The following is a 16,134-nucleotide window of genomic DNA, read 5'->3' as shown; positions in this document are numbered from 1 at the left end:
ACGCGAGCGCCGCGCCGCCGCCGCCCAGGGCCGGGCCGGGCCGCGAGGAGCCTCCGCGCCGCCAGCAGATCATCCACAGCGGCCACTTCATGGTGTCGTCGCCACACCGCGAGCACCCGCCCAAGAAGGGCTACGATTTCGACACGGTCAACAAGCAGACGTGCCAGACCTACTGCTTCGGCAAGACCAGCTCCTGCCACCTGTCCATCGACGCCTCGCTCACCAAACTCTTCGAGTGCATGACTCTGGCCTACAGGTAGGGACCCGGAGACCCCGGGCCGGCCCCACCTCTCGAGAGGAGCTTCCTACTTTGACAAAATCCGCGCGGAGGGCTCGACCGCCTGAGGACCCCAGGGCTGCATGCATTCCCATTGGTTCTTGCCCCTTTGGGAGGATTTATGGCTCTGGGATCCTCAGTGGAAGCCAGAGGGGTCGGTGTCCTGGCCTCTTCCCGTGCTAGCAGTGCTTGGGTTCTTCCGGCTTCACGTTCTTCATCCAGGCCCTCGCCTCCAGTGTCCCGAGGCCACGAAAGAGGTGTAAATACAGGCTGCCCCTTGTGTTACTCAACTCTCCTCACCCCTTCCCCCAAATGCTTTGTGTGTTTCCAGCAATATTGAGTAGTGGTTAAGAGCACCTGTCCAGGGGTGGCTTAAGTGCTGGTTGCAATATTTAATGGTTGTGTCAAATCTCGGAGCCTGTTTCTTCTTTTATGAAGAGGGGATGACAGTAGTATCAGCATCCATTGGCTATTTTGGGGATGCGAGAGAGGTAGTGCTTATTCCAGTGCCTGACACATAGTTAGATGCTCCATAAATGTTAGCTACTTTTCTTATTGTCCTAGCGGAGGGAGGCTGGGTCGCCTCACATCTCCTTTATTGGGAGACCCTCTCCCACCTTAGTGGCCACCCTGGGTGCCTCCTAGGTAGACTTTTGGAGCCACAGCTGTTGGAGGTTCAGTCTGCCCCCCTGACACGTTGGAAGGTTCTCTGGTCAGCCCTGAAACGTTATATGGAGATGGCATTGTTGAGGGCAGGCATCCCAGACACCATTATGACACGTGGATCCATCTCTGGGCAGAAATCCCTTTTTTTTCTAAGTCACAGATATGCCTGGCCCTCATGAGTTAAAGTGTCTTTCCACCCTCTCCTTCCGTGTGCATGTTAGGTGTTTATGCCAGGTGACTGCTTCAGCAACAGAACTTCTTTTGGGCTAGCTGCAGTGCAGAGCAGTCCAGTCCTGCACGAAGCTCACGATAGGATCTCTGCTTGAGTGGGGTTATTGTATTGGTAACTGGACTGGCTCAGGCTGTCTTAGGTCTGCTGCACAGGCAGCACAGGGGAAGTTTCCTAGGAGACTCCAGAAACAGGGTAAAGAAAAGTAGGTATGTTCCCCCCACTCCCCCCCACTTTTGGAGAGCCTTTAAACCCAGGTATATCCAAGTTAAAACATTACACATTTACCTGAAGTTAAAACATGGCTCAGGGTAGCATTTTCCCTCCCTGGAATAAATGATTAGTCAACTTGTTCCTTTGTTATGTTCCTGAAACGAACCCTCCCACCCCCACCCCATTTCCTCTCTTGAAGGTTTCCCTGGTGGTTTGTTTGCCACATGGCTGCAGTGTATTACCCAGAGCTCTCTTCCCATCCCCCTTGCGTGGCACATTGGTTAGGTTCTGCTCTGATTCTCTAGTCTTGCCAGTTTGAGCTGGCACTGAGCCTGTGAAGATGTTCTATTTTTTTTTTTTTTAATGGTATTGAGATTGCAGCCTTTTGCCGTCTTTTAGTCCTACTTTCTCAGTCTTGAATTTTGAGCACTTCATTGGAATCAAACCCACCTAGATCATAGCATATGCCACAGGAGCCTTTTCCAACAAAACTATAGGTGAAAGACTGGAATGTGTTTTATTAAGAGGACTTAATCCTTTTCTTTCTTTTAATATAAACTTCTTCGTGTACTGGGAGAGAAGTGATGATTAAGTAGCAGGAGGCATGAGTAGAAAGCTCTTACCTAAGCTCTGCTAAAGGAAAAATAAACCAGTCTTCCCTTTGCCCTTTTAGGTTTGGATAACCTAAAGGCTTATTATTAAATAACACCAAAGAATTTTAGTAATGGCATTTTTTCCCCACTTCTTTCAAAAATATCTTGGCAACTGGCCATTGCTCAGTTAAGTTTCTTGATTGCAAAGTGCACCCTTACCTTGCTCTTCAAGACCTCCAGCCCCCCTGGCTCTTTTGCTTTGCTGCAGCTCCCTATGCACAAGTCCTGCCACTCTGCAGGTCCCCAGTGGGTATCTGCCTAGTAATTTCTCATGAAGATACTCTTTGTCTCTCTGTGTAAGGCTGATTTGACTGACCCCGAATTTAGTTGGCAGGGTGGAACTGTGGTACAGATTGACAGAGGAATGACTCAAAACCAGTTGTCTGGGCTGTAGCCCCTGGCACAGAAAGCAGCAAGAGAACAGAAGTGAGTTTCTGACTTCAGCTGTCCTATCATGACCACTAGCTGGCTCTCAGAGAAGGAGGGTTGAGATGGGGGCAGGGAGGGAAGCAGACTTGATCTCACTGGTGGTCTGACTTCCCTTTCCATGGGGTTCAAGCCTTCACCACTGTTGTCCAGGTTTTCTCCTTCTCCTTGGACCTAGACGAAGGCCAGCGGGGCCTCTTCTGCGTGACTGTTTCTGGCCTAGGCTCTTTCTAACCTCAACTTCCTGTCTGTCCCCTGGTCTCTTGGTTCTAGCTGCCTAACTCTCCCTGGTACACTCTGTGCTTTTTTTTTTTTTTTTTTTTTTTTTGGTTTGGTTTCCTGTTAAACTGCTGTCTCCCAGCTGTTTCCAGATGAGGTTCAACAGCTCTTTTGGGGAGGAACTAAATGCAAGGGAAGTTGTGGTTATTTTTTTCCCAGTCCCGTGAAGTGGTCCAGGGATTCTGAATATGATCTGTTCCTGAACACGCAAAGTCTTGAACTTCTAAAGGGTCTTTAGCAAGACTGACTTTGGGTGGGGGAATGGGGTGTTTGAGAAATGGGGACTGCACGTGAGGGTGCCCAGTGGCCCGTCTGGGTAAGTAATAGTGCCAAGGGGATTCCAGGTCCATATCTGGCCTTAGAATCCATGTCCTTCCCACTCTGTGATGCTAAGTAGCCCCATAGCAAAACATCTTGATTTGGTCCTACAATGGGCGCTCAATTACTGGGACGTTCTGGAGGGGAAGAAGTTGCCTTTCTCCAAGGCAAAGTTTAGGTGATAGATCATGGGGGAAAAGCCCATGGTTTACCTTTTCAAAGCCTTCCTGTCTGCCACTGTGAAATGGGGAGGATAAAACTGCCCCGCAGGGTGGATGTAAGGATTAGCGGATAGAATGTCTGTGAATGTGTCTAGTACCTAGCAGGCAAGAGGGGGCTTCACAGGCTGAATCCAGTTCTCTGTCTTTACCAAGCTGATGTTTAGGAGGACCAAGATTCCTCATCTGTAAGCTGAAGGAAATAACGTGTCTGACTGGGGTCTTTCAGTGTAGCTTTCAAATGCCTGCTTGACAAATACTAAATAGACGCATTCTTGCTTTGCCCATGCTTTCCAAGCTCCACAATGGAGCTATGTACTCTAGAACATAGTTCATGGTTCTTGCCCTCTTAGCATTTTAAGGAATGTCACACATGTAACTCACCCACACAGATTCTGATCACATCTAGTAGATAGCTTTTTTGGGGGGTTGGTTTTGGTTTCACTTCTCTACCTTTTTATGTAACTCTTTATTAGGAAGCCTAGGTGTGAATGTCTCCAGAGGGCAAGAAATGTGTTTGTTTTTTGTTTTTTTTTTTAATGTATTTAGGGATAAGCAGTAGCTTTCTGGACAATGGGTTTCTGCTTAAGCGGATATCTGAGGAGACCTTTTAATTTGGACCTGTGAGATAGCCTTGGGATACAAATTTCCAAAATCTACCCCTGTATACGTATGCTCTGTATAGTAACCCTGTGTTCCTGAACCAAGGTAGGAATCTCTGCCAGACTTAAGGAATTGCTAGGATTAAAGGTTTAGAGCGCGGTATCCTCCAAATTTTAGGTTATCAGTGGAAGTACTTTCTAATGCTAGGCATGGTAACTAGATGTAAATGGGAACCATGCACACAAATGACTAAATTTACTCTTCTGCAACCGTGCCAAAGATAAGCAGGCTTTCTTTTGCACTTTTTTCAGTATTTGATCATTATATAGAATGGACTGAGGGGCATGCACAGGTGGGAATGAGGGCTACAGAGATGAGAAAGACAGTCCCTGTCTTTGAGGAGCTCACAAACTAGGGGGTGGGGGACAGACAGACAGTGGTACAATAGTTAGCAAGGGCTGTGATAAAAAACATGAGCCAGCTCTGACGGCAGTACTGAGATTGAGAGAGTGTGTGTATTTACATAATTGCTATCAGGGTGGATGGTTTCCCCTGACATCAGGGTTTAATACTGACCTCCCCTTCCCCATGTTAACTGTCCACAGTCATGGACCATATTCCCCAGCAGGAAGCCCCAGTGTTCCTTTTCTCTATCTTCTTCCCTTTAGTAGACTAGGAGCAGATTTCCTTTTCACATAGGGGCTGATTGGCTAATTGCCATCCTGATGGAAGGGCGAAGAAAGGCGATAATATTGGGAAGAGCCTGGGAAAAGAGGTTAGAGGAGAAGGTGGGGGGAGTTTATTTGCAAGGGTGGAAGAAGGGATGAGGATTCACACTAACTGAGCACTCCTGTGTTCTGGATTCTCTTGATGTGATTTTTTAAAAAATTTTATTTATTTATTTGAGAGAGAGAGAGTGAGCACAAGAGATGGGGGGGGGGGCAGAGGGAGAAGCAGATACCCCTCTGCGCAGTGAGCCTGAGGATAATGACGTGGGACACTGTCCCAGGGTCCTGGGATCATGACCTGAACCGCAGGCAGACACTTAACCACCTCAGCCACCTAGGCGCCGCTCTCTTTAAGTGATCTTAAGCAGCTCTCACAATAGCCTTCTCAGGTGTGTGGTGGTGGAATCCTCATTTTCCATATTAAAAAAATACCCCCTCCCCAAGTTTAGAGGTTAATTTGCCCTGTTCTGGGGTGAGGCAGCTGGTCTAAGGCAGTGTCTCTGGAGCGGAAGTCGCCTGTCTCATCTGTCCCACAAAAGCCTGTGGTTCTGTTAGGAGGTGAGAGTGCCAGTCCCTCTAAAGCCAGGCATGGGGAAACCAAGATGGGAAAAAGGAATGCCTTTAGGCTGCTCTGTGCCCTTGCATGTGCTGCCCTTCCTACCCGTCCTTCAAGACTCAGCTCAAGCACTGTTGTCCTAGTACGGCTTTTCAAAGGGCACGTATACCACATTGCTCTGCAAATCCATGACTGTCGTGGATTCTGCCTCGTATTGTTACGTAGACCTGACGTGGCACCATTCGTGCTATCTTCACCTTTGACTTTCCCACAGAGCCTAACAGTGTCTGGCACATACTAAGTGATTAAGAAATACTGTGGGATTGAAAAGGGAAGCTCAGGGACCTAGAAGCCAACATTATAAACTTGCCCTTGGCGAGCCTTGTTTATTTCCACCTGTACAGAGACAAACACAAACTCTGTGGAGCAGTGCTTTAGAGGATGTTGGTGTGGAGTGGGACAACAGGCTGAGTGCTTTTGTTGGCTGGTATTTGTGTTGTGGCCCATGTGGACTGTTGCAGCAGATTAATGACACCCCCTCCCCCCAATATCCATGTTGTAATTCCCAGAACCTGTGAATATGTTAGGTTAGGTGGAATCAAGGTTGCTAATCAGCTACCTTTAAAATGGAGAGATTAGGGACGCCTGGGTGGCTGGGTCAGTTAAATGTCTGCCTTTGACTCAGGTCATGATCTCAGGGTGCTGGGATCGAGTTCTGCATCGGGTGCATTGCTCAGTGGGGAGCCTGCTTCTGCCTCTGCCTGCCACTCCCTGTGCTTGTGTGCACGCTGTCTCTCTGACAAATAAATAAATAAAATCTTAAAAAAAAAATAAAATGGACAGATTATTTTGGATTATATGGGTGGGCCCACTGTAATCACAAAAGTCCTTAAAAATAGGGGAAGAAATCAGAGAGAAGCAGAGAGAGGAGCAGAAGGCGTGGCCTGATGTTGCTGGCCCTGAACATGGAGGCAGGGCTGTATGCTAAGGAATGTGGGTGCCTCTAAATGCTGTTAAAGGCAGGAAAACATATTCTCCCCTGGAGCTTTAGAGGGAACCCAGCCTGCTGACATCTTGATTTTTAGCCCAGTGAGACCCACATCAGACTTCTGACCTCCAGAATTATAAGATAATAAATAGGTGGTGCTCTAAGCCCAGTCATTTTGTGGTCATTTATTATAGCAGCCATAGGAAACTAGTACAGCCTAATTTGAAATGTTCCTTGAGGTCATGTTTTTAAGCATGTAATGCAGGTTATGTAGAAGGCATTTTCAGCTCTCCTTCAACCACAGGAGAGCATAACAGCCCACCCTGGAGTTCTCTCAAGTTATACAGGGTGTAGTAGGTACCAGTTCAGGGGATCTAGTGATGGGGGGGGGCTCAGTTACATAAGGAAAAGCCTGTAAAATGGGTCGTATCCTTAGTCCTCAGTACAATTCCTAGAATAGGGTATTGTAGAAAGTTAACTTTACTTATTTTTAAGGATTCATACAATGATGAAAAATTCAGTGTGGGCTCTCATTCTCTTTGATGTAATATGTGGAGTTCAGACAGCAAATATCTTTGATGGTATTTTCCATCTTTTGTTGAAATTCTGTCTGTAGTTAGAAATCCAGGCCACAGGAGTTGTATTTTATTTAGACAGAGCTCTTGAGATCAGGATCATGGATCAGGGACCTTCTTGTGCTCTCCTGTGTAATGGGGTTTATAACAAGGATCAGGAAAGGTGCTGGTAATCTCATGATGATTCCAGGATTCTTAGGACTGCCTGACTTCAGTGCAGACTGGAGCCAGGTTCCAGGCGGCTCTGTGGTGTCCTCGGCATGGGGAGCTTGTCCTTCTTTCCTGCTTCACCCCTGTAAAGTGACTCGGCTCTTCTCAGGCTCTGCTTTTCTTTGCAGTCTTGCTTATCCCACTGCCAGCTGGCTCGCTTACCTGCAGCCCTGTTTCTTTTCTGTGTCAAAGCTTCTGCTTAGTGGGGCTTTTGCATCTGCCTGACTAGGGTTTGCCTGTGGCCTGTGTTTCAGATACAACCCTTGCTTAGAGCTTCCTATTCCCACCAGTGCCCTTTGCCAATTGCCAAACTAAGCCCATAGCCTCCAATTAAAATGTTTGAGGGGGAGACTAGCTGTCTTCTCCCTCTCTGAGCAGAAACTCACAGGTCCCAGAGCATGAGTCTGGCCATGGTCTTTGGATTGGCTGCTCTTTCCTTCTAGAAGTTATTAATCATGCCTCTGTTGGGTGCTAGGCACAGCTTTAGCCTTGGTGATACAGTACTAAATGAGGAAAATTAGTCATCTCCCCTCATGGAGTTTATATTCTAGTAAGGGGAATCGGTAAGCAAATCAGATGTGTATTGTTAGTGCAGAGAAGCACATAAAACAAGATGAAAGAAGGAAAGTGATAGGGCTGGGGGAGGGTGGCCAGATACTGTATCTCACTGGTCAGAGAAGTCTTATGAGGAGGTGACATTTCAGGTTGAGCTGAAACCTGAGTGGTGCGTAGGAGCCAGGCATGGCGAGGCATCCCAGGCCGTAGAAGAGCCTGAGGCAAAGGCCCAAAGTGGAACGAACTTGGCATATTGCAGGGCTAGAAAGAAGGCCAACGTGGCTAGAACGTTGAGGGCAGGGTGAGTGGTAGGAGACAAGACTGAAAAGGCAAGAGGCCTTGTTGGCCATGGTGAGAAGTTAGGATCTTGTGCTCACCACACTGGGGGATGCAGCTTGTTGAGGCTGCTCTGTGGAGACTAGTCGATAGGAGACAAGAGTAGAAGCAGGGGTACCACTTGGCAGGCTGTTGGAGCCTTTCTCAGACTAGGATGGCAGCCGTGGAGGTGAGGAGAACTGGATGGATTCAGGGTGGGTTTTGGACTTGCCAAGCGGTTGGACACAGAGGATTAAAGAAAGACTAGCATCTGCAATGACTGGGAGGTTTTGGCCTGAGCCGTGGGGACCCTTACTGAGATGAGGAAGCTGAGGAAGGCCCAGTCAGGTGCGCTGGCAGGACACTGCTGTGCTGCGCACTGAACTTGTCTGCTGTGGGTGCCCTGTGGCCGGAGCTGTGGGAGGGGCAGCTTCCCTAAGAGGAGGCGGCGAGGGGGCTGTCCGTGGAGGGGGCACTTCAGTTGTTCAGCGAGGTCCTCATTATCGCTGGCGCAATCTTCACCATAGCCTTGACCAGTCTTCTGTCCATGCTGTTCTGTCTTGGCTCCCAAACCTCTACTGTGCCTCTCGAGGGGGCCAGCTGCCGATGGGAGGTTTGGGACTTTCGAGCTGGCATTGGGAAGGCAGTGTTTTTTCCTGCAAAATATATACTATCATATATCCCAAAAGATATTTTTGCTCGGCTGGGTCTGGTTGTGGTAGAGGAATACTGCCTGATCTTAAATGCTCTGAAGAAACTTCTCCAAATGTAGCATTCTTAATATATTTGGGGTTGGACTGCATCACCAGAAAAATCATCTGGAAGGAGGCAGCATAGAAGGGGAGCTCTAGGAAGGCGTCCAAGATCTGGAAAAACAATTTCAGAAACAGGATTCCTCACTTTTGAGTCTCAGAAGTGAAGATAAAGAATCTAACAGCAAAGAGTAAAACTAAGCAGTAAGAGCTCAGAAGGAGACAGCAAAGAGAACCAGGCTGCTGAGAGAAACAGGTTCGGGAGTTTTAGTTGCAGTGGAGTGAGAAACCATGAGGATTTCGGTAGTGTAGCTTTGCTGTTGAGGAATGTTCTGGGAGTAGGAGGATCTGTTCTGAATGCTACATTTCCTTTCCTCTGTGGCTTGTGGGCATAGGGAAGAGGGTGGCCTCTTTCGGCTTGTCACCATGAGACAAACTCGGTCATCAAAACAAGAAACAGCTTCTTATGTAAAAAGTAAGGAGATTAACTTAGTTTCTAGGTATTTACCCAATAATCGAGTTTCTGAAAGAACACCCTGAACAACTTCCTCCTGTGCTCACGTGGCACCTGGCCTGTTTGCGGGCAAACTACCTCGTCTCATGATGGGCAGCTGGGACCTGCCCTGATAGCTTGGTACTGAGCTTTTTAGAGGAAGTTAGTTTATAAATCCCTTTTATTTATTAAAATGAAACACTTTGAATGAATTCTTAAAACAACATATGCTCGTATTAGTTTGCTATTGTAAACAACTCTTTTCTAGTGGAGTAGCAAGCAAGGTCTTTTAAAATGCCTTCTTTGTTCTTTAAATTATCAAACAGGTCTTTCTCTGCCTTGGAGCAGGACTCTTTTAGCCACTTGCACAGACAAGTTTTTGTTGTTGTTTTTTAGCAACGTTACTGAAGTATAATTTATATACCATAAAACACACACATCTTTTTTTTTTTTTTTTAAAGATTTTTATTTTTATTTAGGAGAGAGAGAGTGCTAGGTGGGGTAGGACCAAAGGGAGAGGGAAAGGCAGACTCCCTGTGGAGCAAGCAGGCTCCCTGCCGAGTGGAGAGTCTGAGGTAGGGCTCAGTCCCATGCCAAGATCTGAGCCGATATCAAGAGTCGAACACCTAACTGACTGAACCACCTAGGCACCCCAAAACATGCTCATCTTAAGTTTACTGTTCATTGATTTGTTGTGCAGTCATTATCCCAATCCAGTTCTAGCACTGGATTCCATCACCCCACTGAAATCTTGTCCTTTTACGTTTGATCCCAGTTCCCACCTTAGCCCCAGATGCACTCTGATCTGCTTTCTGTGTCTCTAGATTTGCCTTCTCTGGACATTTCATATAAATGGAACAATTTACGTCTGGCTTTTTCCACTTAGCATCCTGTTTTCAAGGTTCATCCATGTTGTGTATTTTATGTATAATAAAATACGTGTCTGTATTTTATTCCTTGTGATTACTGAGTAGTATTCTGTGTGTTAACATAGCACATTTGTTTATCCATTCATGACAGACATGTTTTTGAGGACCTAGTATCTTCATTTGGGTATTGATTTTCCATTCCAGTAATAAAATTCTCATACAGATTGAGATGGGAACTTTCTTCTAAGGTGAGACGAGGAAACGGCAGTGCACGGGGTGGAAAGAGATGATTGGTTTGCGCACTATTGGACAGTTGTGCCACCGGTTAGTGACATACCACAACCCCTCTAAGTCACTGTGTCTCTAATGGGGGGTGGGGGGGAAGGCAAGGGGTGGGGGAAGAGCTTAGACTAGAACCATGGTTACCAACCTTATTTATCTTCGGTGGACCTGATGTTTTTGAGAGAGATTGCTTTAGAAACAGTGTGCATTCAGCAATAAAAAAGATCAAACTACCGGTCTATGCAACAACATGATGAACCTCAGAAACATTATGCTGAATGAAATCAGCCTCACTCTGAAGAGTATATACGATTTCATTTATATGAGGTTCTAGAATAGGTGAAACTAAGGTGAAGAAAAATCACACCAGAACTTGCCTCTGAGGGAGGTTGGAGAGGGGACTGACTGGAAGGAGGCACAAGAGAACTTCTAGGATGGTGGTCATCTTGGTAGAGGATTGTGGATATATTTGTCAGAATTCATTGAATGAGAACAGCACGTGTAAAATGTGTACATTTTTTATATGTAAATCTTACCAAAAGCAACAGGAACCATTGACAAATACTGAACTCTGGTTGATGTTAAACATGCTGATGTGTTAAGGATGAGGTGTGCAGATGTCTGCATCTTACTCCGAAGGGCTTTAAGATAGGGGTTTTCAAACCTTTTGGTCTCAGGACCCCTTTGTGCTCTTAAATATTGAAAACCCCAAAGAGCTTTTGTTTGTGTAGATTATATCTGTTGATGTTTACCACATAAGAAAGGAAAACTGAGAAAATGTGAAAATATTTGTTAAAGCATTGAAAAAAATGATAAACCCATTACGTGTTAACCTAAATAACAGTTTTGTAGAAAATAACCGCTCTCTGAAAAAACAAGCAGATCTCTTTAATGTTCAGCTAACGTTTGGTTGGAAGACAGCTGGATGCTCATCTCTGCATTCATCTGTTGCAGTATCACATGCCTGGAGAACTTCACCGTATACTCTAGAGAGAATGAGAGTAAAAAAAGGAAAAAGCCTCTTAGTATTATTTTGAAAATAGTTTTGATATCATGGACCCCCAGAAGGGCCTCAAGGACCCCCCAGGGATCTCCAGATCACTTTGAGAACCACTGCTCAAAAATAAATAAGGTGGGTGGATGAATAGATCAACTTGCGATAAAGTAAACACATCAAAGTGTTAATTGTAGCATCCAGGTTGTGGTACATGGGTGTGCCCTGTATAATTTTTTCAATTTTTCTGGATATTTGAAAATTTTCGCATTGTTAGCAAAATAAGAAAATTGCATTTATTTAAAGAATGACCACCATGGCTTTATCACTGACAAATAAATACATTTAAAAATATTGAAGACAACCTTTGGAGTGAAGTATTGATGTATGCTACAGCATGGAGGAGACTTGAAAACATTATGCTAAGAGGCCAGACACAAAGGCCCACCTGTTGTGATCCCATTTATATGAAATGTCCAGATTAGGCAGCTCATAAAACAGAAAGTGGAGTAGCGGTTGCCATGGGGATGGAAGAATGGTTCAGCACAGCTGATGGGTGTGGGGTTTTTAAAGGGGTGATGAACATGTTCTAAAATCAGAGAATGGTGAAGATCACGCAATGCTGTGAATGTACTAACTGCCAATGAACATTTTTATTTTTATTTTTTATTTTTTTTAAAGATTTTATTTATTTATTTGACAGAGGGAACACAAGCAGGGGGAGTGGGAGAGGAAGAAGCAGGCTCCCAGCGGAAGAGCCCGACGTGAGGCTCGATCCCAGAACCCTGGGATCACGCCCTGAGCTGAAGGCAGACGCTTAACAACTGAGCCACCCAGGCTCCCCACCAATGAACATTTTTAAAGAGAAAATTTTGTGGCATGGAAATTGTGTCTCAATAGAGACTGTTATTTAAAAAATATTTAAGACACTTCAGATTTTCAGTATTATCTTTAGGAAGTCTGACTTGGGAAGCACTGGACCACATGATCTCCAAGATCTTAAATATGTCAGTGTCTAGAAATTTCATTATTTGGTGTCTCCCCATCTCTTCTGTGTATAGTAAACGAGAGAATGGTTGGGAGAATGACCTGCTTCTCCAGCTTGCCGATAGCTTGCCAAATCACCTTCTCTTTGGTTATCCCATTAAGACCTTTTTTCCTCCTTGTGTGAGTCAGGTTACAAATACAAATGCCCACAAGGGGCAGAAAGTGATGTGAGCCATCTGTGAGGAAAAGGGGACCTTTTCTATCATGTATTCTTCTCCTTTTGATAAAAGTCATGGTTACAGAGATATTTTTTATCGTGAACACCCATGTAAGCATAAACTGCATTTGATGTGGCCTCAGTGATGGAAGGAAAGGCAATAAGGAGTGGTGGGGTGTGTGGTGAATTAAAGAATGTTTGCCTGGTCTAAAGGCGGCAGCCATCACTCAGCTTCAGGTGTTTGATTCTTGCTATTTCGGAATGTGAGCCCGTGTTACAAGATTTGGCATATTTGAAAAGTTGGCAGAAATCTGAATTAATATGTGAACTCCACTTTTAAATTTTGCTTCAATTTATAGTTTAATGTCTGAATCCAAGTATTAGTTATTCTGGGGAAATGAGTTTGGGCTAGGTTAAATCTAGTTTAGAAGTGAGTCTTGGCCAAAGAGATGAAGGAATGTGCTGTGCTGTTTGCCACAGGTCAGCTTCTGGCACAAGGAAGATATTTTTAGGTGTACTAGCTCTTAATGTGGACCTTCTACCTTGTGCTGTGTTTGAAGTCATGGGGCTGTACTCTTCTGAATATAAAATCTAAGATTGCCTGGTAAATCCCAGCGGTAAATGTGCACCTAGTAGATGGTTACTTTGAGTTAGGAGGAGCTTGGGCAATTATTGTAAATGATCTGATCTTGGGAGATGGAGGGCCGATTCTGCATTTTGTGAATTTCTTGGACTAGAAGTTACTCTTAGCTTTATAGTCTATCTCAGACTACACCCCTTAACTTCAGCATACTTGGCTGGGGTGGGGCTGTTTTCATAGGGGGATTCTGGAGGAAAGGGGTAATAATTTGATCTAACTCTGAACAGTTGATTTGGTTATAGCTGAAACAAAATTATAACTCTAAGTTAGACTGAGGAGGCCTGTGTCTGGGCTCTCGTTTAAGGTTTCTGACCTACACATTTAACGTGTGTGTGTGTGTGTGTGTGTGTGTGTGTGTGTGTGTGTATTTGAGGCAGTTAAGATAAGAATAGATGTGCCACTTTAGAATCCTCCGCCTAACACACATGTTCACACATAAAAGTACGGTCTGTGCAGCCACCTTGGGCATGTTCCGGTTCTCGGATTTCTATCTGTATTTGATCTGATCTATAAGGCTGTGGGCAAATTAGCTTTATGTTTTTTTTTTTAAGATTTTATTTATTTATTTGACAGAGAGACAGCCAGCGAGAGAGGGAACACAAGCAGGGGGAGTGGGAGAGGAAGAAGCAGGCTCCCAGCAGAGGAGCCTAATGTGGGGCTCGATCCCCAAACGCTGGGATCACTCCCTGAGCCGGAGGCAGACGCTTAAACGACTGCGCTACCCAGGCGCCCCAAGCTTTATGGTTCTTAAATACCAAGAACTTCTGCTTCTAAGCCAGATTGAAATAGAATTTGTATTTATTATTAGAGGTGCCGTGATTCTGCTGAGATATGTTCCCTGAAAAGTTGGGGAGTTATTAGGCTTAACATCTTACTTTTTGAAATTTGACTGTATTTCCAGGCTTCTTTCCAGGAAAAAAAAAAAGCCACACCCAGAGATAACTACTGTCAGTTCCCTAGTGTTTATCCTTCCAGACCTTGTGGGGCTTTTTTCTTTTTCTTTTTTTTTTGTCATTATGAGTGTATTTTTTTTCCATTTAATAGATTATGAACATCTTTCTAAGCCCTAAAATATTCATCTGCAATGTTTTTTAGTGACTGAATGATATTTCACTGTGTGGATATACTACTTATTTAATCCCTCTCTTGGTTATTGAGAATATTTCATGGTATTTTTGTGTAACTTTAAGGTGTTTCTGGGCCCTTGTTTCATCTCTGTTACTGTGCTGCAAGGTGGCTACTTACTCTGGAAATGTGGCTCTGCCTCCTCCTTCTCCCTGACAGAAATAGCCCTCGACCCTGAGACTCTTTTCAGCAGACTCTTGAAAACAGGCGGCAATTGGAATTGCCACATTAGGCACCCCACCTGCCTTGTCACACCCTCCCAGTCCTCATCGATAAGATGTGTGTGGAGGAAGGAGGTGAGCAGGTACGCAGCTGAAAAGCACCTTTTGTTCTATGCCCTTGGCTGCTGATAGGAAAAGCTTCCCGCATTTTTGTGTGTCGCTACAGCCTGCAGAAGGGCAGGGAACAGGATGGATGGTGTTTGACACGCCCATCAGCAGCATGCACGGCGGAACTGAGGCCTGAGCTGGCATGTCTGCACTGTGTCCTGCTGGCTGACAGACCCCTGAGGCCAAGGGCTTCGTAATGATGTGAACCGGTGAATGCGGTTCCTTGGCTTTTCGTTGTTCCAGTGGCAGGGAGAGCATTGAGTGTCATGAAAGTTTGTAACTCCAACTGTGTAAATCCATACCCCACGTGATGGGGAGCTGTGTGGATGCATTTCCTTTGAAATATAAAACAAAATGCTGGTATGACTTGGTTTGTGGAAGGAAAAGCTAATTGAGTTTGCTGGAAAACAATTTAATTAAGCTCTGTCACATCAAGTCCAGAGATGCTGACCTCTGGCTTTGGAAGCCTTACTCGTCAGTTTTGATCAGTTGTGGGGTTTCTGTGGTTCCATCTAGCATACCCCTGCGCTGCTGGCAGAATGTGTGGTGGAGGGGCTGGTTGGAGACATGAGGACCTTGGTTATGTTTGAAAAACGGCATTAGTCATAGGACTTCTTGGTTCAGTGGAGAGGTTAGGCTGCCCACTGTGGCATCCACATCCATGTGCCACATTCCAGCTCAGGGTTCCAGAGCCCGGCCCCCCAGCCTCCTAGCTCTTTCTCAGGCTGGTCTTCTACTCATTAGACAAGTCTCTATTTCCCTTTAGCTTTGGAATTCATGATCCCCCCCCCCCCATGAGAGACCTTGTCAGAAGGTTTTTTCCCCATGGAATAAAAACCTTCCAACAAAAGCAAAGAACCCAGTTATCAGCCTCCTCTGGCTTGTCCTTGGCATTGTCCTTGTGCAGTACCTGAGAGCCAGCAGGCAGGTGGTGCTGGGGGAAACTCACCTGTGGCATGCATGGCCTCCCAAGTTGCTTCTCAAAGCAGCCTGCCAGAGACCTCTTGATTACAGTTGAGCTGGCTTGGCCAGTAGTTAGCCAGCTGCTTTTTGCCCCGTAACTTTGTTTGCTTATCTCTGTTTGTGTGCTTGTTGCAGGCTCCTTAGAGTTATGGGTGTGTTTGTATAGTGCTTGAGGTGATTGCTGCTGATTGGTAAAATACGGATGAAGTGAGCAAGGCTGGGTGTGGTGGGAGAAATACTGTAATCTGCTCGTTCCCCCACCCCAGCTCGCTCCAGTTAGTTCCTGCAGAGAATTTCTTTCTGTTTCCTGCCCTAGAGGGTCCTGGGGTAGTAGCTATGAGGCTCTTGTAAAGCTAGGGGCAGCCACCCTAGCTTGGTAGCTCTGATTGAGGTCCTGGGTGTGCTGCCCTCCCAGATGTCCTGGAACGTTGACCCAGCAGCACTATAGAAAAACTTGACGTTTCAGCCCTTTGTTCTCTGTTGGCTGGGATCACTGGAAATATATCAGTAAGTGAGACTCAAATATGTCCCGGGAGTTCCAGCTCCTGGGTAGGAGATCCATGGCAGCAAAACAGCCAGCTCCAGTGATGTGTCATCTCTGAGTGGCAGCTGGCCTGCCTCTCTTGTGTCACGTGGGTTGGCTGATGTTGGTTTAAATGTGTACTTTTTCCCCC

At 45.7% G+C, this 16,134-nt stretch overlaps 1 protein-coding gene across 1 annotated transcript in view; it reads left to right on the top strand.

Annotated features, from left to right (window-relative positions):
* Window positions 1-6: 6 nt before the first annotated feature.
* MLXIP (MLX interacting protein) overlaps window positions 7-16,134 on the top strand; it is a 57,149-nt gene continuing 41,021 nt past the window's right edge. Inside the window, exon 1 of the mRNA XM_034638127.1 lies at window positions 7-256. Within this exon, the coding sequence (XP_034494018.1) occupies window positions 90-256 (167 nt within the window). The 5' untranslated portion in view covers window positions 7-89. The remainder of the gene's footprint in view (window positions 257-16,134) is intronic.

Source organism: Ailuropoda melanoleuca, chromosome 12 (genome assembly GCF_002007445.2).
Source record: "Ailuropoda melanoleuca isolate Jingjing chromosome 12, ASM200744v2, whole genome shotgun sequence".
Classification (NCBI taxonomy): Eukaryota; Metazoa; Chordata; class Mammalia; order Carnivora; family Ursidae; genus Ailuropoda; species Ailuropoda melanoleuca.
Note: the sequence above shows the minus strand (reverse complement) of the source record. Positions and strands in the feature narration are given on the sequence as shown.